Genomic DNA, 21364 nt, shown 5'->3' with positions numbered 1-21364 from the left:
AGGGAACCCTTGTTGACGGGGATAGAGAACTCTTTTCCACGTTCACTTTCCAGCCGTGAGATCTGAGAAAGGCCAGGACAATGTCCGTGTGAGCCTTTGCTTGAGGAAGGGACGACGCTTGAATCAGAATGTCGTCCAGGTAAGGTACTACTGCAATGCCCCTTGGTCTTAGCACCGCTAGAAGGGAGCCTAGTACCTTTGTGAAAATCCTTGGAGTAGTGGCTAATCCGAAAGGAAGCGCCACGAACTGGTAATGTTTGTCCAGGAATGCAAACCTTAGGAACCGATGATGTTCCTTGTGGATAGGAATATGTAGATACGCATCCTTTAAATCCACCGTGGTCATGAATTGACCCTCCTGGATGGAAGGAAGAATAGTTCGAATGGTTTCCATCTTGAAAGATGGAACCTTGAGAAACTTGTTTAAGATCTTGAGATCTAAGATTGGTCTGAACGTTCCCTCTTTTTTGGGAACTATGAACAGATTGGAGTAGAACCCCATCCCTTGTTCTCTTAGTGGAACAGGATGAATCACTCCCATTTTTAACAGGTCTTCTACACAATGTAAGAACGCCTGTCTTTTTATGTGGTCTGAAGACAACTGAGACCTGTGGAACCTCCCCCTTGGGGGAAGTCCCTTGAATTCCAGAAGATAACCCTGGGAGACTATTTCTAGCGCCCAAGGATCCAGAACATCTCTTGCCCAAGCCTGAGCGAAGAGAGAGAGTCTGCCCCCCACCAGATCCGGTCCCGGATCGGGGGCCAATATTTCATGCTGTCTTGGTAGCAGTGGCAGGCTTCTTGGCCTGCTTTCCCTTGTTCCAGCCTTGCATTGGTCTCCAAGCTGGCTTGGCTTGAGAAGTATTACCCTCTTGCTTAGAGGACGTAGCACTTTGGGCTGGTCCGTTTTTACGAAAGGGACGAAAATTGGGTCTATTTTTCGCCTTGAAAGGCCGATCCTGAGGAAGGGCGTGGCCCTTACCCCCAGTGATATCCGAGATAATCTCTTTCAAGTCAGGGCCAAACAGCGTTTTCCCCTTGAAAGGAATGTTTAGTAGCTTGTTCTTGGAAGACGCGTCAGCCGACCAAGATTTCAACCAAAGCGCTCTGCGCGCCACAATAGCAAACCCAGAATTCTTAGCCGCTAACCTAGCCAATTGCAAAGTGGCGTCTAGGGTGAAAGAATTAGCCATTGATTCTGTCCATAATCTCCTCATAAGGAGGAGAATCACTATCGAGCGCCTTTATCAGTTCATCAAACCAGAAACATGCGGCTGTAGTGACAGGGACAATGCATGAAATTGGTTGTAGAAGGTAACCCTGCTGAATAAACATCTTTTTAAGCAAACCTTCTAATTTTTTATCCATAGGATCTTTGAAAGCACAACTATCCTCTATGGGTATAGTGGTGCGTTTGTTTAAAGTAGAAACCGCTCCCTCGACCTTGGGGACTGTCTGCCATAAGTCCTTTCTGGGGTCGACCATAGGAAACAATTTTTTAAATATGGGGGGAGGGACGAAAGGAATACCGGGCCTTTCCCATTCTTTATTAACAATGTCCGCCACCCGCTTGGGTATAGGAAAAGCTTCTGGGAGCTCCGGCACCTCTAGGAACTTGTCCATTTTACATAGTTTCTCTGGGATGACCAACTTTTCACAATCATCCAGAGTGGATAATACCTCCTTAAGCAGAATGCGGAGATGTTCCAACTTAAATTTAAATGCAATTACATCAGGTTCAGCCTGTTGAGAAATGTTCCCTGAATCAGTAATTTCTCCCTCAGACAAAACCTCCCTGGCCCCCTCAGATTGGGTTAGGGGCCCTTCAGAGATATTAATATCAGCGTCGTCATGCTCTTCAGTAACTAAAACAGAGCAGCCACGCTTACGCTGACAAGGGTTCATTTTGGCTAAAATGTTTTTGACAGAATTATCCATTACAGCCGTTAATTGTTGCATAGTAAGCAGTATTGGCGCGCTAGATGTACTAGGGGCCTCCTGAGTGGGCAAGACTCGTGTAGACGAAGGAGGGAATGATGCAGTACCATGCTTACTCCCCTCACTTGAGGAATCATCTTGGGCATCATTGTCATTATCACATAAATCACATTTATTTAAATGAACAGGAATTCTGGCTTCCCCACATTCAGAACACAGTCTATCTGGTAGTTCAGACATGTTAAACAGGCATAAACTTGATAATAAAGTACAAAAAACTTTAAATTTTAAACTGAACACACTTTATTACTGCAATTGCGAAAAAACATGAAGGAATTGTACAAAATTCACCAAATTTTCACCACAGTGTCTTAAAGCCTTAAAAGTATTGCACACCAAATTTGGAAGCTTTAACCCTTAAAATAACGGAACCGGAGCCGTTTTAACACTTTAACCCCTTTACAGTCCCTGGTATCTGCTTTGCTGAGACCCAACCAAGCCCAAAGGGGAATACGATACCAAATGACGCCTTCAGAAAGTCTTTTCTAAGTATCAGAGCTCCTCTCACATGCGACTGCATGCCATGCCTCTCAAAAACAAGTGCGCCACACCGGCGCGAAAATGAGGCTCTGCTTATGCTTTGGGAAAGCCCCAGAGAAATAAGGTGTCTAATACAGTGCCTGCCGATATTATAATATCAATAAACCCAGATAAAATGATTCCTCAAAGCTAAATATGTTTTAAAACTGAATCGATTTAGCCCAGAAAAGTCTACAATCTTAATAAGCCCTTGTGAAGCCCTTATTTACCATCGTAATAAACATGGCTTACCGGATCCCATAGGGAAAAATGACAGCTTCCAGCATTACATCGTCTTGTTAGAATGTGTCATACCTCAAGCAGCAAGAGACTGCACACTGTTCCCCCAACTGAAGTTAATTGCTCTCAACAGTCCTGTGTGGAACAGCCATGGATTTTAGTTACGGTGCTAAAATCATTTTCCTCATACAAACAGAAATCTTCATCTCTTTTCTGTTTCTGAGTAAATAGTACATACCAGCACTATTTTAAAATAACAAACTCTTGATTGAATAATAAAAACTACAGTTAAACACTAAAAAACTCTAAGCCATCTCCGTGGAGATGTTGCCTGTACAACGGCAAAGAGAATGACTGGGGTAGGCGGAGCCTAGGAGGGATCATGTGACCAGCTTTGCTGGGCTCTTTGCCATTTCCTGTTGGGGAAGAGAATATCCCACAAGTAAGGATGACGCCGTGGACCGGACACACCTATGTTGGAGAAACTAAGTTTATTTATACAAAGGGGAACGTTTACCATCACTTTAAACTGCAATATTACAGTTTAGTTAAGAGTTAATTGTTGTCATGTATCAATAACAAATGTAAACTTTTGGCTTTCAGCAGGGCACTGCAAAAGTCCAGATTAACAATTTAAGAATGGATCTAATTTAACACTGCATTTGTAATGATTTAGTAATTAACAAACAAGGCATCTCCAAAAGCTTCTCAGTTCATCTTTTCTCACAATCAGCTGCAAAATGGAAAAGGCCATAAGGAGGTTCTTTTTTCAAGGGTTATATAGATGTAGTTATGATATGAACTGGACTCTATTCTGTTGCTTAGAGAGCAATGATTTCAAGGGAAGTCACACAAAATCTTTAGACCTTACAATGTTATGTATGTTCACATCTAGAACCTTGTATACCGAGATAAAAAGCTCTCAAGCTAATTTTCCACTCTAAAATTCTTTGAGGGACCTCACGGCACTGACAAGACTTCTTAGATAATCTTGTCAGAGCAGAAAGCTTTAGATAATGGGTCTTTAGTGAGATCCCCTGGAACTAAAGTCAAGACTGGTAAGACAGTAAGCCGTAACATTATCATTATGGTTACAGAGTTTTAAGAGACTTTCCAATTTACTACATTCTGCACAGTCTTTTTATATACACACTTCCTGAGGCAACAGCTTCTACTCAGCATGTGCACAAGTTCTAAGGGTATACGTTTAGTCTGGCTGTTAGCGGTTACATGATACAGGTGGCCAGCCAATTGGAGAAAAAAATGAAATACATTTGACAGAAAAAAATTATTCTGCACTTGTTAATTGTGGAAGTCTACAGTATTTAATTGTCCTTTAACATTATAACATAGTAGATGAGGTTGAAAAAGAAAGTCCAGCAAGTTTAATCTATACAGATCTTACTTGACTTACAATAAAGAAACAGCAAACTGAACTTACATAATATAATTAGAAAGCCGACACACTACAACCAATCCTATTCCTGAATTCTGCTTTTAGCCATTTTTAAACGTATCTAAGGTATTGGCAGTCACTACCTCCATAGAGTTCCATAATTTGATTGCTCTTATCGTGAAAAAAAATGAACAGCATTTTTAAATTGTGTTAAAGGGAGAGTTTACTGTATAATTTCCATCCCTTTAATGTGTTTCAAATAGTCCATATTAACCTGCTGTAATCTATGTTATTGTTTACAAATAGCTCCTCTACCTTTATTTTGCTATGTGAATAATCATCTATACCGAAAAAGTAAATATTACAGCACTGGCTATAAACATCTATGGGTTTACGGTGTTGTTCAGGGTGTATATCTAAAAAAATATTCAGTTTAGTTTTGTTAGTAAAATGTCCTGCCAGATTCTCCTAAATATGATGGCTCCATTTTAGCAAATATTGAAGCAATAACCACCAACAACATGAAGGCAACTTATTTCAGTTGTAAAACGTAATAATAATGGTCTACCTTTTTCTCTGACAAGTTGTGGTCCAGCTCATCTTCAGAATTCTCCTGAGGGTGCTGTTGCTCCTGCATGTCTTTCATTTTAATAAGGAGTTCAGCCTTGGGTGCTGAGGTGCTATAATATGTAGAACTGGTAGTGAGTGGCGTAACTAATGGCATATTCTGCTCGTCTTTCCTGTTGGATTATAACATATAACAAATTATTTTAACAGAATACATTTCCCTTGACCAATAATTCAGATCCAATTTACACGCTTTGCTTTTTTATAAATAGATAATAAAACAGGTATAGGATGTTAGTTGTGTGCATATCTATACTATAATCGCATTTGTAACGGGTCCGTCGTCGTCGCCAGTTGCACACGCATCCTCAAAGGAATGTTGGATGCGTGAGGCAGCCAAAAGAATGTTGGCTGCGCGAGGCAGCCAAAAGATTCCACCTGGATGCAGCGTAGGCAAACAAAGCCTAAAAAAAAAAAAAGACACGCAACCGCCCGCATGAAACAACGAAAAAACCTAACCGCCTGCACAAAGTATTGACAAACACCTAAACCACCAAACCCCACATTGCAAAATAATAAAGTAATTAACCCCTAATCTGCAAATAACATAATTAAAACCGCCAACCCCCCATCGCATGAAACCTAATTAACCTATTAACCCCTACACCGCCAACCCCCCACATCCCAATAAACCTAATTAACCTATTAACCCCTAAACCACCAAACCCCACATTACATTTAATGACCAAGCCCCCTAACCTAACACCCCCTATATTAACCCCAATACTAAGTTACACTTAAAATAATAAAACCTAACATTAAATTACAAAAAAATTATCTAAAATAAAAAAAAAACTCTAAAATTACAGAAAAAAAAAAAATTAAACCTAATCCCTATGAAAATAAAAAGCCCCCCAAAATAAAAACACCCCTACTCTAAACTAAACTACCAATAGCCCTTAAAAGAGGCTTTTGTAGGGCATTGCCCCAAGTTAAACAGCTCTTTTACATTTAAAAAATACTAAGTCCCCCCCTAATAGTAAAAACCCCCCACCCACCAACACTAGAAAAAACTAAACTACCCATTGCCCCTAAGGGGGCATATGCATGGGCATTGCCCTTAAAAGGACATTCAGCTCTTTTACTGCCCTTAAAAGGGAAATCAGCTCTTTTACAGCCCATTAAATCCCTAATCTTAAAAAAAAAAAAATCTTAAAACTAAGCACCAAATAGGTACTCACCGTCCCTGAAGTTTGGCGGAGAAGGTCTTCTTCCAGGCGGCTCTATCATCTTCTATCTTCATCCAAAGCGAAGGTGGCGCGGAGCGGGGGTGCCGAGCTGGCTTCCTCAATGCACAGATCCTCAGCGGCGGTCCTCAGCGGCAGTCCTCAGCGGCATGGAGGCTCCTCTTCATGCTATCGTCTGTCGCACACTAAAGATTAAAATGCAAGGTACCCCATAGTTATTGGGGTACCTTGCATTCCTATTGGCTGACATTTTGAAATCAGCCAATAGGATGAGAGCTACTGAAATCTTATTGGCTGATTTGAACAGCCAATAGGATTTCAGTAGCTCTAATCCTATTGGCTGATTTCCAAATTGATTGCGGTACCTTCCATTCAATTTTTAGTGTACGCCGGAGATCGGATGAAGAGATGCCTCCACGCCGCTGAGGATTGCCGCCACTTAAGACCGCTGCTGAGAACCTCCACTCCGGATCCGCGCATTGGGGAAGACCGCTCCGCACCTCCGCACAGGATGAAGATAGAAGATGATGGAGCCGCCTGGAAGAAGACCTTCTCTGCCGGACTTCAGGAACGGTGAGTACCTATTTGGGGCTTAGTTTTAGGATTTTTTTATTTTTTATTTTTAAGATTAGGGATTTAATGTGTTGGAAAGAGCCGATTGCCCTTTTAAGGACAGTAAAAGAGCTGAATGCCCATTTAAAGGCAATACCAATACAAATGCCCCTTTGGGGGCATGGGTAGTTTAGGTTTTTCTAGTGTTAGGTTTTTTTATTTTGGGGGGTTGGTTGGGTGGGGTGACTTACTGTTGGGGAACTCTCTGCCTCGTTCCACAAGACTCTCTTCTAGTTTTAAAAGCTTCAAGTGCTCCCTAAAGACTCTACTGTTCAGGGATGCATACAACCTACACTAATCTTTCTTTATACCAGTTCCTCTCCTCCATTGCTATCCCCTGAGCCCCCTTAGCATGTAAGCCTAAGAGTCCAGCTGTTTGTAGATCACCTTCTTAAGAGCTGACAACAACAGTGCAACTCTTGGCAGGGCCCTCTACCCATTTGATCCCTATAACTGTTTTGTTGTACTCCGCCTTTGCTTATAGCGCTGCGGAATCTGTTGGCGCTCTACAAATAACCGATAATAATAATAATAATAATAGGGGGTAATTGGTAATTTTTTTTAAGTAAAGGAGCTGTTTAACTTAGGGCAATGCCCTACAAAAGGCCCCTTTAAGGGCTATTGGTAGTTTAGTATTAGATTAGGGGGTGTTTTTATTTTGGGGGGTATTTTTTATTTTTATAGGGGTATTAGTCTAGGTTTACATTTTTTATTTAGGATAGCTTTGTTTATTTTTTTCTGTAATTTTACATTTTTTATTTTTAGTAAAATTAGCTTGGGGGTTTGTATTTTTTAAACATAGACTGCCTTCTGGGCAGGCTTATCACCTAGTAAGACTATAATTGAATGAACACACATTTGTCACGTTAAAGGGACACTGAACCCAATTTTTTTATTTTGTGATTCAGATAGAGCATGCAATTTTAAGCAACTTTCTAATTTACTCCTATTATCAATGTTTCCTCGTTCTCTTGCTATCTTTATTTGAAAAAGAAGGCATCTAAGCTAAGGAACCAGCTATGTTCTATCTGAATCACAAAAGAAAAAAAATTGGGTTCAGTGTCCCTTTAAAGGGTTAATTGAAAGTTTTTACTTTTTGACACAAGATACTTTAAGACCTAAAAATATTAGCTATGCAAAAAAATCAACTTGATTATAATTTCTTAAAGGAACACTGTACTTAAAAAAAATGCCATCGATATGAAAGAGCATCTTCTAAAAATACTAATTTTCTTTTTTTTTTTTTTTTTAATATCTTTGTAAGAAATTTTTTTAAAGTGAAACTAATATGGCTGATGCAGGGTCATTGGTTTATAGTTATTCCTCGCTAATGCTGCTTGAGCAATAGTATGAAGTACAGAATTGATACAAGTACGTCAGTTTCAAATATAAAAAGCCTTTCATTCAGGCAATAAAAGTATCAACATGTACATATGACAAAACAACATTTTTGAGTAACATCTGTTTGAATTAGATAAGCAGAGTTATTATGCAATAAATCGAGAACCTCTGGATTTCCTATATTTGGGTCTTCTTCCATTTGCTTCTTTATAAATGATACCTTTGAATATTACACCTATGTTTATAGTGCTGCAGAATCTGTGGTCGCTATACAAATAGGTATTAATAATAATAAAAACCTGCAAGTAACGTACGTTTTCTGAGTATTTTTGCAAACCAACACACAAGCAAGAACAATGGGAACGATGGGTTTTATGGCACATTACAATGGCTTGCCTCTACGGGGCCATCTCAGTTACTACAAGTATGCGATACTCTAAGGATCATAACCACCATTTTAATGGTAATTACTCTATAATAAGTGGAAACCTTCCTCAAAACTAGTGACCATTGTATTTTAAAAGAGATATCATGGTCCATTGTGTGGTATTATAGTTTAGATAGTGATTCCCCTTTGAGCCTACTTACTGTTTCCTGTAATTGCCAATTCTGAGAAACAGACATGCACATGGCAGGCGTCAGTTTGTGTGTCTCACTTCTGTGCTTTTTTTTATTTATTGGCATAACAATAAAAGTTAAAGTTTTACCATGCCTGTCTATTCTTAACTTCAGCATTAAAATTACAGTGAGGAAAGCTTCACTAGTCTAATCCTACTACCTGTTTATAAACAGAAGAGAGTGCTCCGTTCATATACTTTATAAGTTTGTAACATAGTGAAACAGGCCAAGCTCAGCCTGACCCTAACACCTGAGTATTCACCTCACCACTGAGAAATATGTGAGGATATCAACAGGTAAAACACATTAAGGCATTTAAAGCTGTCCTATGTTAGTAAATCATGTAAACTTGCTGGTGCTGTTTGCAGAAAACTGAACAAAAAAAGTCCAACAAACCACCTTAGGCAACCAGAATACAGTTAAAACAATATATAATGTAAATACATGGACACATGGTATATGCAGTTTATAGTATATATAAATGCATATACTATATCCATTGAACCAGAATAAATGAAAAACCACGTTTTTAAATCCTCTTCTTAACATCACCCTATACATCACTACTACGGAAAGTGATGTATCTGAGTGTCCACTTATCATGAAAATCTATGTTGAGTTACACAATCAATTGCTAGATAGAAAAACAAATAAACTCTAGTTCTTGTTTTATATGTTCAACTTTTCAATCATTACAAAATATTTACTAAATCTAGGCAGGGTTGATATATGCTCTCAAAATTGTTTACCAATGCCATATGATAATAGTGCGTATTTATATTAGATAGATAAAACATAAGAAATAGAAAAATACTTACTTTTCTTCTGTAGGCCTTGGTGATGGAACTTTAGGAAGTAACTTTCTGCGCTGTTGAGCTTCTTCTAAAAGATTTTCATCTTTGGGGAAGATGCCTTCCATAAGGTCCATTGTGGTCCGGAATTTGGCACTGGGGTCTAAAATTTCTGCAAGGGATTTGTCTTTACCTACAATTTCTCGCATTAGCTCCTCTGACTTCAAATCATCATAAACTTTATCTTTGCTTTTTGAGTTGCTGGCTGTAGAGACATCATTTTCGTTAATGTTCTCAGCACCTACTTGGCTGTCAAACATCCTGGATTGTTCCTCAGGGTCTGGGTCATGCCTTGTGTAAGCACAGAAGAGCGAATATGATTGCTCAGATGTGCTGAGAGTCTTGAGCTGATCCTTTGCAAGGCCAGTGGGTAAGGCAGGTGGCTCTATGGCATTCAACAAATTATGCCTGCTTTCCTTCTCCTCGTGGCTCTCAGAATGTACAATTTTAATTGGGACCATTTTTACTGTGGTGTTATCGATGATTCTTTCAATCCTGAAATCATAAATAGCATTGTTACATTAAAATATATCTTTATACAGTGGCTGTGGCTAGACTAAAAGGCCAATATGTTAAAAACAATTAACACGTTTTGTTTGTATATTTTCAGAGGCAGTCAATTAAAAATTATTTCAAATTGTTTTGCATCTAAGATTGAGGTTTACAGATTGCCCAAAATGTATGATGTATGTGCAGGCCTTTATATTTCCAATGCTTAAAATGATTTATTTATTTTTGTAAAAGAGCAAGACAAAAACAGATTTGGCATGTTTATCCTTTAATTGTAACTTAAAACACAAAAGTACAGTTTGTGTATTGCATAAAACTATGGGCGGTCATTTAGTGGCTTTTGAAACTAAATAACAGAGTTAAATTAAAACCAAAGAGATGTTCTGCATTGGGTTGACCTTTTTTACCTCACAAAAATGTATGCATTCTAGATACAATACTACATTAAACGTTGGGTTAAAAGAGGGAAATAAAACACTCAGTGAAGCACAAAGCCATGTTTTTAACGCTAAAATAAAAAAGGGCGTTTGACACAATTTATATAACATTTACAGCTTTTTGGTGCTGTAAATGTTATATAAATTGTAGCAATTAAACTAATAAATTACATTTTCTGATGCATGTGACTTGCACAGTCTACCGCAATACAAGAATGAACAATTTGTATGACCATCATTTTAATGAAATGTAAATCTGGGAGATTTGTGCAGTCACCTTTACAATTGTCCTGGCTCTAAGACACTTATAATGTACACAACATAGTCAATGCAATTTCTCTTTTAATAGACAAACTATAATGCAATTGGGTACCATCACAAATAACACCTTTTTCTCTTTTTTAATTTTTTTATTTAAACTCACTCATGTCAAGCCTCCGTATCCTAAAGTATCTTTTTTATGTTAATAAAAGAAGGTAGGTGATAATACATTCAATAAGAGTATCTATCCATTATTATCTGCTTGTTCTTGCAAATACATCGCCTTTAAAGGGATAATAAACCCAATTTTTTTATTTTATGATTCAGATAGAGCATGCAATTTTAAGCAACATTCTAATTTACTCCTATTATCAATTGTTCTTCATTCTCTTGTAAGCTTTATTTTATAAAGCAGGAATGTAAGCTTACGAGCCAGCCCATCTTTGGTTCAGCACCTGGGTAGCACTTGCTGATTGGTAGCTAAATGTAGCCACCAATCAGCAAGCGCTACCCAGAGTGCTGGGGAAAAATTGGGCCGGCTCGTAAGCAGGCATTCCTGCTTTTTCAAATAAAGATAGCAAGAGAACAAAGGAATATTGACAAGAGGAGTAAACTAGAAAGTTCCTTAAAATTGCATGCTCTATCTGAATCATAAAAGAAAAAAATTGGGTTCCGTATCCCTTTTACTAGTGACAAATAGTTTACGCATTCTTTTGTTTGTAATCTTTTATTGTATTTATTATTATTATTCAATTATGCCCTAACTGCCTAAACAAATTGTTGCAGACAACGTATTATTATTATACAGTAATTATTTAGAACTGTTTGAAGACATGCATCCTTCCCCTTTACCCCCCCCCCCCCCCCCCCATTTACCTCTCTCCCCTAGTCTTTCTCATCCAGTATTTTCCCTCACCCCTTAGATTTTTGGATGGTATTTACTAGCTTCTTCAGAAAACATCTTCCATACATCAATAAAAGAGGGTGAGAGAAAACTTCATATAGAGACCAGTGGAGTGTAATCTTTTTTATACAAATATTACTGGCTTATTTTTATTTGATTTTCTGGAAGCTTAAACCCCAATGTTATGGATGCATTTTTGGTTATTTCTGAAATTAATTCATTTATGGTATAGAAGCTTATGATTGATGCGACTTTATTAATCAAAGACTCTTGAAACCGGGTATAAAAAGGACACATGCGGCACGAAACACGCAAGGATTATTCCTCTCACATTGATGTGTGCATTTAAATTTTTGGTAATAAAGGTTATTTTTTAAATTTAAATCCAGAGAATGCTGCTGTTTTTTTATAATTTGTTCTATTCACGGATTGCACGCCCCACGCTACAGTGTCCCAACGTACAACACACTGGGTTTGTCTGTATCTCTCTCAGTCTACCTGCTTTGGAGTGAAGACCTTGTAGCGACGTCTATGGATGACATAAACAGGACACACCATGTTGGGACATTCATACTATATAAAATGCCCAAAACAAAATAATATTGGAGGTAACATTTGCAACAGGAAAGGGTTCTTGCACACAATTTTAAAAATGTTGGTTCACTGGAATTAAATAAATACAGATAATGTTGGTGCTTATGTCTGGATAGAAAAGCAATGATCCAGAGAACAGGGTATTTCCCCCTCCCCATAAGCTCATACAAGGCTATTAACAAACCATGCACAATAGTTTAAAAATGTTTTGCTATGACAGCATCTCTAATATCATAGTCCCTGAACATGCCCAGTCTTTTCCTCTTGCTGCTAAAATCACCTGGGGTTTTAAATCCTTTATATAAATTCTTTCCACAGTCTAATGTCTGAGATTTTATGTCTTTAGATTACACATTGTATGACTCATTTTTCTTAAAAGTATGTAATATAATATTTCCTATTGTAAATAAAAATGAGGACACATGAAAGATCATATTTTACCGCAGAAGGATAAAAAATAAGGTAAAACGTATTATTTTAACATAAAAGAATATATTTAATATATTCACTCATGCAGATGGAAAAAGCCTCAGGAGGTATTTAGCAACAAACGACTAAATTAGAATTCTATGTAAATAACACAAAAATATGTTCTATAGTTTCATGATTTGCTTTGTCTGCATTACTTGTATTTAAACTCTGAGTGCTGTGTTTTTCCCTACTGCTTCCAGAAAGATTGGAACCTTGACCTTACAAAATTCTACCTAGTAATTGCTTGATTAGTATTAGTGCACAAGCTTCTTTATATTTGCTCCCAATTGGCCATAGCAAATGAAAAACTATACACACTAAAAAGGTGTTTTAAATGGTTTATGTCTGGACTTCAAAACAAATTTGTAAACAAAACTGCTTAAATGCTTTTAAACAATTGAATGCACACGGTTTTGTAAGCAGTGCTTAATTGTTGTTGAGTACTATGCAGTTATAAAATGACTTCACTGTCCCTTTAAATGGCCATTATAGTGTTAAAATGACATGCTCTAATGTGTTTGAAACTGTAACACTAGCAACACTATATAATGTGGAGTGATTCATTTCTGCAATGGGGCTAATCACATAGTTTAAGTCCTGGTTTGGACCCAAAGAGGACTGCTGGTCCTGAGCAGAAACTGCAGTTAATCAAATCAGCAGCGTTAGCTCAATGACCCAGCTATGCACACAGCTGGGACATGCAACTTGCGCTGCAGTTTCTGCTCGGACCCAGCAGTGCTCAATGGGTCCTAAGCAGGACTTTTTGTGATTAACCCCTCTGCAGGGGTTAATCACATAGCATTATAGTGTTGCTAGTGTTGAAATGACATGCTCTATGTCATTTTATCACTATAATGGCCCATTAAGCGATCTATGCAAATAAGTGGCTAATCTTAAAGGGCACTAAAAAAAAAGAAGAAAATTTGATACATATGAAAAAAACAAATGAAAATATATTAAAATATTTCAATGTTAAGGTAAAGCTGTTGATGAGTTTATGGTCTGACAATGACAAATTCCCACAAGCTTGGTCTATGGTTTTCCTGTCAAAGGAAATTCCATTAAAAAAAAAACATTTTAAAATGCTCTTTTTTAGATGTGAGAAGAGAGCATACCTAGGTAGGCTTAGGATAATGCATGTGTCTTGGGTACTTTATCGCAGTAATTTTGCAATGTTGCGTGGTAAGGGGTTTTGTAGCAAAGCTGTGCCAGAAGCAACAAAATTGTGCTAGTATTGCAGGCCTCACTTCCGGAGTCATGCAGATATAGTGCAGTCTTGCCGACATCTGCAAGATTTTGAGCTATAAACAAGCCAGAAAAAGATGCCTTGTTAACAACCCGTTGGCAGTCATTAAAGTGTTAACAATGTTATACATTGTACAAACACTGCTGCCATCTAGTGCTCAAAAATGTATAACATTGCAAAAAGCACTGATGCAGAAAGCTGCCATATATTCCTGCAGACATGTGCATTTGCCTATATATGTATCCTCTTCAACAAAGGATACCAAGAGAAAAGAGTACATTTAATAATAAGAATACATTTTAAAGGTTTATTTTATAATGAAAAATTGGAAAGATTTTTTTAAAACATTCACCTAGATTACGAGTTTTGCGTTCATGTTTTAACTCTGAAAAAATGGCCATTTCAGCGTTAAAACAGTAACGCAGTCATTACGAGTCTTGTCAGTATAGCTATACCACAAGCATTTTAACCTGTAACGCAACGTCAGTCCCGCAATCAAAAAAATGATGTTTTTGCATGGGATTTCCATTGCGCTGCCATTACAAGTTTTGCGGTGAGGCTAAAAAGCTTTCATTACAGCCTATACCAACACGATCCTTTCCGCAATCTGAGACCAGTAGTTATGAGTTTTGCGCAACAAAACTGTTACACAAAACTCATAACGAAAGTGTTACAAAGTAGACCAACACCCATAAACTACCTATTAACCCCTAAACCGAGGCCCTCGCGCATCGCAAATACTATATTGAAGTTATTAACCCCTAATCTGCTGCTCCCAACATCGCTGCCATTAATAAAATTTATTAACCCCTATTCCGCCGCTCCCCGACATTGTCACCACTATAATAAAGTTATTAACCCCTATTCCCTGCACCCCAACATCCTCCACGCTATAATAAAGATATTAACCCCTATTCCGCCGCTCCCTGACATCGCTGCCACTAAATAAAGTTATTAACCCCTAAACCTCTGGCCTCCCACATCACCGCCACTAAATAAACCTATTAACCCCTAAACCGCCAGCCCCCTACATCGCAAAAAAATAAATTAAACTATTAACCCCTAAACCTAACAACCCTCTAACTTTATATTAAAATGACAAGATCCCTATCGTAAATTAAATAAAAACGTACCTGGGAAATTAAAAAAAAACTAAGTTTAAACTATAAATTAAACTAACATTATTATTATACTAAAATTAAAATAATTATCAATTAAAATAAATTACACATTAAAAAAACCTAACACTACTAAAAATTTTTTATCTACAATTACAAAAAATTTAAAATACTAAATTACAAAAAATAAAACACACTAAAGTACAAAAAATAAACGAAATTATCCAAAATAAATAAAATTACACCTAATCTAATAGTCCTATAAAAAACAAAACAAACCCAAAATAAAAAAAACCCTAGCCTACAATAAACTACCAATAAGCCCTTAAAAGGGCCTTTTGTAGGGCCACTGCCCTTAATAAATCAGCTTTTACCTGAAAAAAAATACAAAGACCCCCCCATTCAGCTCTTTTTCTTCCCCTGAAAAGGGCATTTAGCTCTTTTAAGAAAAGCCCAAACACTAATCTGAAAAAAAAAAACACCCCAAAAAAGTTTAAAAAAACCTAACACTAACCCCCGACAATCCACTTACAGTTTTTGAAGTTCGGAACATCCAGGCGGCGAGAAGTCTTCATCCATCCAGGCGGCATCTTCTATCTTCATCCCAGCGGCACGGAGCGGGTCCATCCTGAAGAAATCCGGCGCGGAGCATCCTCTTCATACGGTCGTCGCCGTATACTGAATCTTCAATGCAAGGGAGCCTTTTCAAAATGGCGTCCCTTGCATTCCTATTGGCTGATTTGATTTTTGAAATTCAAATCAGCCAATAGGATGAGAGCTTTGGAAATCCTATTGGCTGTTCAAATCAACCAACAGGGTGAGAGCTACTGAAATTCTATTGGCTGATTTGAACAGCCAATAGAATTTCAGAAACTCTCATCCTATTTTAGCTAAATGCCCTTTTCAGGGCAAGAAAAAGAGCTGAATGTCCTTTTAAGGGCAATGCCCATACAAGTGCCCTTTTCAGGGAAATGGGTAGTTTAGGTTTCTGTTAGAGTTAGTTTTTTTTATTTTGGGGGGTTGGTTGGGTGGTGGGTTTACTGTTGGAGGGGTCTTTGTATTTTTTTTCCGATAAAAGAGCGGATTTCTTTAGGGCAATGCCCTACAAAAGGCCATTGGTAGTTTATTGTAGGCTAGGGTTTTTTTTATTTTGGGGGGGCTTTTTTATTTTTATAGGGCTATTAGATTAGGTGTATTTTTTTTATTTTGGATAATTTGTTTATTTTTTGTAATTTAGTATTTTTATTTTTTTGTAATTGTAGATTTAATTTTTTTTAGTAGTGTTAGCTTTTTTAATGTGTATTTTAATTTATTTAATTGATAGTTATTTTAATTTTAGTATAATAGTAATGTTAGTTTAATATATAGTTTAAACTTAGTTTTTTTTTTATTTCCCATGTAGGTTTTTATTTATTTTAAGATAGGGAAGATAGGGATCTTGTAATTTTAATATAAAGTTAGGGGGTTGTTAGGTATAGGGGTTAATAGTTTAATTTAGTTTTTTGCGATGTGGGGGGCTGGCGGTTTAGGGGTTAATAGGTTTATTTAGTGTCGGTGATGTGGGAGACCAGAGGTTTAGGGGTTAATAACTTTATTTAGTGGCGGCGAAGTCGGGGAGCGGCGGAATAGGGGTTAATATCTTTATTATAGTGTGGGTAATGTTGGGGTGCGGGGGAATAGAGGTTAATAACTATTATAGTGGCGGCGATATCGGGAGCGGCAGATTAGGGGTTAATAAAATTATTTTGGTGGCAGTGATGTCGGGAGCGGCAGATTAGGGGTTAATAACTTTATGTAGGTGTCAGCGATGTCGGGGGCAATAAGACTTGGGGTTTTTGTTAGGGTGTTAGGTTTAAACGTAACTTTTTTTTACCCCATACACATCAATGGGGTTGCTGGAGCAAAAAGGGAAAGAATACACTTGAAAGCACTCACAGGTCACTTATTGAGTAAGATTAATGTGAGGAAATCAAAAATGAAATCCAAGGTTTAAGGAGACACACACTTGGCTGAATTAAAATTTAACTTTTATTGGGGTCTAAAAATAAAATAGGAAAAACTTTAAAAACACACTTAGGTACCGATTGTAGTCTGCTTGGTTTAGCGTGACAATGTCACATGATACTAGGAATTCTTCAACAGATACTCTTATGTGCAATTTGTGTTGCAATTGATTTACTTGCTTATATTCAGTTAACTAAACATGTATGTTTACACTTATAATGAGTATAGATTCTGTGCAGGTATAATATATAGAGTATCTTTGATTGAAAGTCTCTAGTGATGAGAAAGTAGTTAGTATGTTCGTAAAAAACTTAAGTTCAAATAATATTGTAGTAACATTTACTGGTATTGCCACATTTGTCTTCAACAATACCTAAAAGTTATATTCATGCAGTGGTGGCTGAATTATCAACCTATCTCACTTGTGCACTTGTGCTGCAAATACGTTCTGACTGAATCAATTTAGTAAAGAACTAAATCTTTCCCATGTTCAAATAGCAGATTCTGAGTATGGTATTGATTTGCTTGCTCAGTTGTATAGGAGGTTAGCTGTGTCTCTAGACCCACACACATGCGTATCACAGTCTAAATATTTCTCATATACTTTGTAATGTGTCAGTAATTCATCAAAGTATTTGTGCATTAGAGTGTGCCGACATCCGCTGCTTTCTGTGTGTAATATACTTATATATACCTCAGATTGAGCAAAATCGTTTTTCGTTAAGTTAGATGTATTACCAGCTTTGACCATCTACAGATTATACAAGGGCAGTTTTTAAAGGGACAGTCTAGGCCAAAATAAACTTTCATGATTCAGATAGGGCATGTAATTTTAAACAATTTTCCAATTTACTTTTATCACCAATTTTGCTTTGTTCTCTTGGTATTCTTAGTTGAAAGCTTAACCTAGGTGGTTCATATGCTAATTTCTTAGACCTTGAAGCCCCCCTCTTTCAGATTGCATTTTAACAGTTTTTCACCACTAGAGGGTGTTAGTTCACGTATTTCATATAGATAACACTGTGCTCGTGCACGAGAAGTTATCTGGGAGCAGGCACTGATTGGCTAGACTGCAAGTCTGTCAAAAGAACTGAAAAAAGGGGCAGTTTGCAGAGGCTTAGATACAAGATAATCACATAGGTTAAAAGTATATTATTATAAATGTGTTAGTTATGCAAAACTGGGAAATGGGTAATAAAGGGATTATCTATATTTTAAAGCAATAAAAATTCTGGTGTAGACTGTCCCTTTAAGTATAATATTTATTTGCTCAGTTGTCTGAGAGGTTAACTGTATCTCTGTTCCCACACACATACATATTTCAGTCTGAATATTTAGTAATAATACAGTTTCTCAAATACACTGTTATATAGTAGTAATTCACAAGACTGTTTGTGTATTAGCGTGTGCTGATGTCAGCTGCTTTATAAATGTAATAGATTTGTATATATCTCCATTTAGACAGAACCGATCTCCATTCCGTTCGGTATACTAACAGCTATGACCATCTGCAGATCTAAAAAGGCAGATTCTGAGTATAATACTTATTTGCCTGCTCAATTATGTAAGAGGTTAGCTGTGTCTGTATTTACACACACCCGTGTATCATAGTTTAAATATTTAACAATGTTGCAATGACTCAAATGCACAGTTGTGTGACCGTAATTCACAAGACTGTTTGTGCATTAGCGTGTGCCGACATTTGCTATTTTTTGTTTGTGATATATTTATGTATACCTCAATTTATGAACACAAACGTTTTCCGTGAGGTTAGGTATACTAACTAAGCTAACAGCTATAACCGTTACCTGCCTGAAAGAATAATATGCTCTCAAGCGTTCTCAAGCACTAGGTTAGTTAATAAAACGTAATTGCTAGTAACACTTTGCTAGCCAGATAAATATTGATATTTGAGCATTAATAGCCATCAGTAGAGTCTGGATAGATACAGTGAAAAGACTACAGTAATTAAATCGGTAGCTTAAGGCTTACTAAAAACACAGGAGCTCCTAGGACTCCTCACCATTGCCCTAACGTCCCTTGCACACTTTTTTTTTTTTGCCCAGCTCGTCTTGGAATGTAAAAATTGAGTGGGGATATGGTTTCTCATTGCCTGTACCATCTGATAACACATACAATTTTAAAAGGGGCTTTTGCTTAGTGTGGTGTCATGAGAAACAGTACAACTGACAACTTTGGGGGAAGTATGAAAACAACCAGGTATTAGGTGTATAGAACAGGATAATGTCACATTGTGTGGTATATTATCTGCAAAACATTTTTTTTAACTGCCACTTTGCTCATTTTCACTGTATCTTAAATTATCTAACCAACTCAATAACATTAGTAAAATAATAACCTTCATATACTGTATACTGCTGATACAAAAGGTAATGTTCAGTTGGGAGGCTTACCTTGATAGGTTTTCATCCTGAACCAGAACAGGGGGTTTGTCTGTGAGCTTCTGAGGAGCAAACTGAGGTGATGGTGACCTGGAAGGTTCCATTCCAGGTTTCTGCAAACAAAAGGACTTTGAATACACTACAGAGTCAGAATGAATGTGCTTCTTGTCTAGGTGATGATTTTCATTCTCTGGAGGTAGAGATAATCTGGGGTCATGCAAAGGAGCCTGCAAATGTTTATCAGAATACAGAGCAGGGCTTTGGGCCTTGACTGGCTGAAGGATGTTCACATCCAGGTTACTAGAAGAAAGCGATTGTGAATTTTTGCCTTGATTTGTCACAAGAGATTCTGAAGATGTAGCAAGAGATGATGTGGAGCTGTTCTGCTTTCGATATTTATCTAGTTTTGGAGGAGGTGGTCTTTGAGGAGCAGGTCCACGTTTCTTGTTCACTGATGTCTGTTCTTGAGACTGACCGTCTTCTCCTGCATAGCACCAATTCTTACTCTCAGAACAGCTTTCAGAAATAGGAACAGCTGAAAAGCTGATATCTCTTTTGCCTTGTATCACATTTTCCTGTACATATCTATAATCACTTGGCAGTGTCCCAGATCTTGTTCTACTTTCTTCTGGTGACTTTTCTTTCACTGGAGATGATTTAACAGGCGACTTCCATTTATTACTATAATCAGTGTCTTCTTCCTCACATGGGGAACTTGCTACCTGTACAATCCTGTAATTAAATGAAGATTATAAAGATTAACTTGCTGTCTCTCATCAAAAATGTAATTTCATACAGTTTGCACAAAATGTGGCAATAGCTTAAATCTCTATCAGCAAACTCTCATTTTAAACTGAAAATGATTAACGTCATACATGAATGACTACAAAAATATGTAGAGGGCATAAGTTTCTTTGAAAGAATAATTTCCTTACTGATGTAAGTTGTAGGAAGATGCACAGAGGTTAGTGGAATAGATTACCACCATCTTAATTTCAGAGCTTCCAATTGTTTGGTAACTAGCAAGTTCCACATTGAGTATTTAATCCTGCTCCCTCCCTTCTGAGTGTGTTTCTATGACATTTTCTCTTTTACATACCATGGAACCTAGTAATGCCAAATCCCACGATCCATATAACCTCTATCAGACCATCTTCAACTCAAACCCCTGTCCAAACTCTTCATCTTGATTGCCTCAGCACTATAACCTTATGACCCCCTAATCCAAGCTATTTTTATGTTGTTAGAAAATATATATATATAAAAAAACTATTTATAGTCGGGTTTAAAAAAGCTACCTTGAAGGGACAGTCAACTTCAAAATTTGTTTTATTTAAAAAGATAGATAATTCCTTTATTACCCATTCCCCAGTTTTGCTAAGCCAAAATGGTAATATTAATATATCAGCCCTCTGATCACATGGCTATTAATTTATTAACTATTGAATTTTAGCCAATTAGTGCAGTGTCATCCATAACTCCACGGGAGATAGCACACTTATCTAAATGAACCACATGGATTAGCAGTGTCTTGTTGTGAAAAGCTAATAAAATAGCATGTAATAAGAGGCTGTCTGTAGTGGCTTAGAAATAGGCAAACATTTAGAGGTTTAAATGTTATAAAGTATATTAATATAACAATGTTGGTTGTGTATAGCTGGGGAATGGGTAGTAAAGGCATTATCTATCTTTTTAAACAATAACAATTTTGGTGTTGACTGTCCCTTTAACTAACTAAATACCAGGGATTTACATATGTTTGTGTCCTCCAAAGCACCAACAGAAACATTTAATTCTTTTTAATAAGCACATTTAAAGGGGAGAGCACTGGCACATTATTTTATATGCACCACTCTATTTCCCTTTAGTAGATGGTGAAACTTTTTTCATTATTTGTTATCAGTAGAAAAGTAAATTTAGATGTGTGTGATCTATTCTGATTAGTGAAGAGGTACAGGGTAGACAATTTAGAGCTTTACTTTATTTATGTGGCAGGTCGGCAGAGGAGTTCTGACAGCAGTGTCAATC

General features: G+C 37.1%; 1 protein-coding gene across 1 annotated transcript in view; it reads right to left on the bottom strand.

Annotated features, from left to right (window-relative positions):
* SHROOM2 (shroom family member 2) overlaps positions 1–21364 on the bottom strand; it is a 686449-nt gene that overhangs the window by 12584 nt on the left and 652501 nt on the right. The window contains exons 6-8 of the mRNA XM_053706458.1: positions 19349–20068; positions 9357–9884; positions 4722–4893 (exon numbers count right to left, since the gene is read on the bottom strand). Of these exons, the coding sequence (XP_053562433.1) occupies positions 4722–4893; positions 9357–9884; positions 19349–20068 (1420 nt within the window). The remainder of the gene's footprint in view (positions 1–4721; positions 4894–9356; positions 9885–19348; positions 20069–21364) is intronic.

This window comes from Bombina bombina, chromosome 3 (genome assembly GCF_027579735.1).
Source record: "Bombina bombina isolate aBomBom1 chromosome 3, aBomBom1.pri, whole genome shotgun sequence".
NCBI classification, from domain to species: Eukaryota; Metazoa; Chordata; class Amphibia; order Anura; family Bombinatoridae; genus Bombina; species Bombina bombina.
Note: the sequence above shows the minus strand (reverse complement) of the source record. Positions and strands in the feature narration are given on the sequence as shown.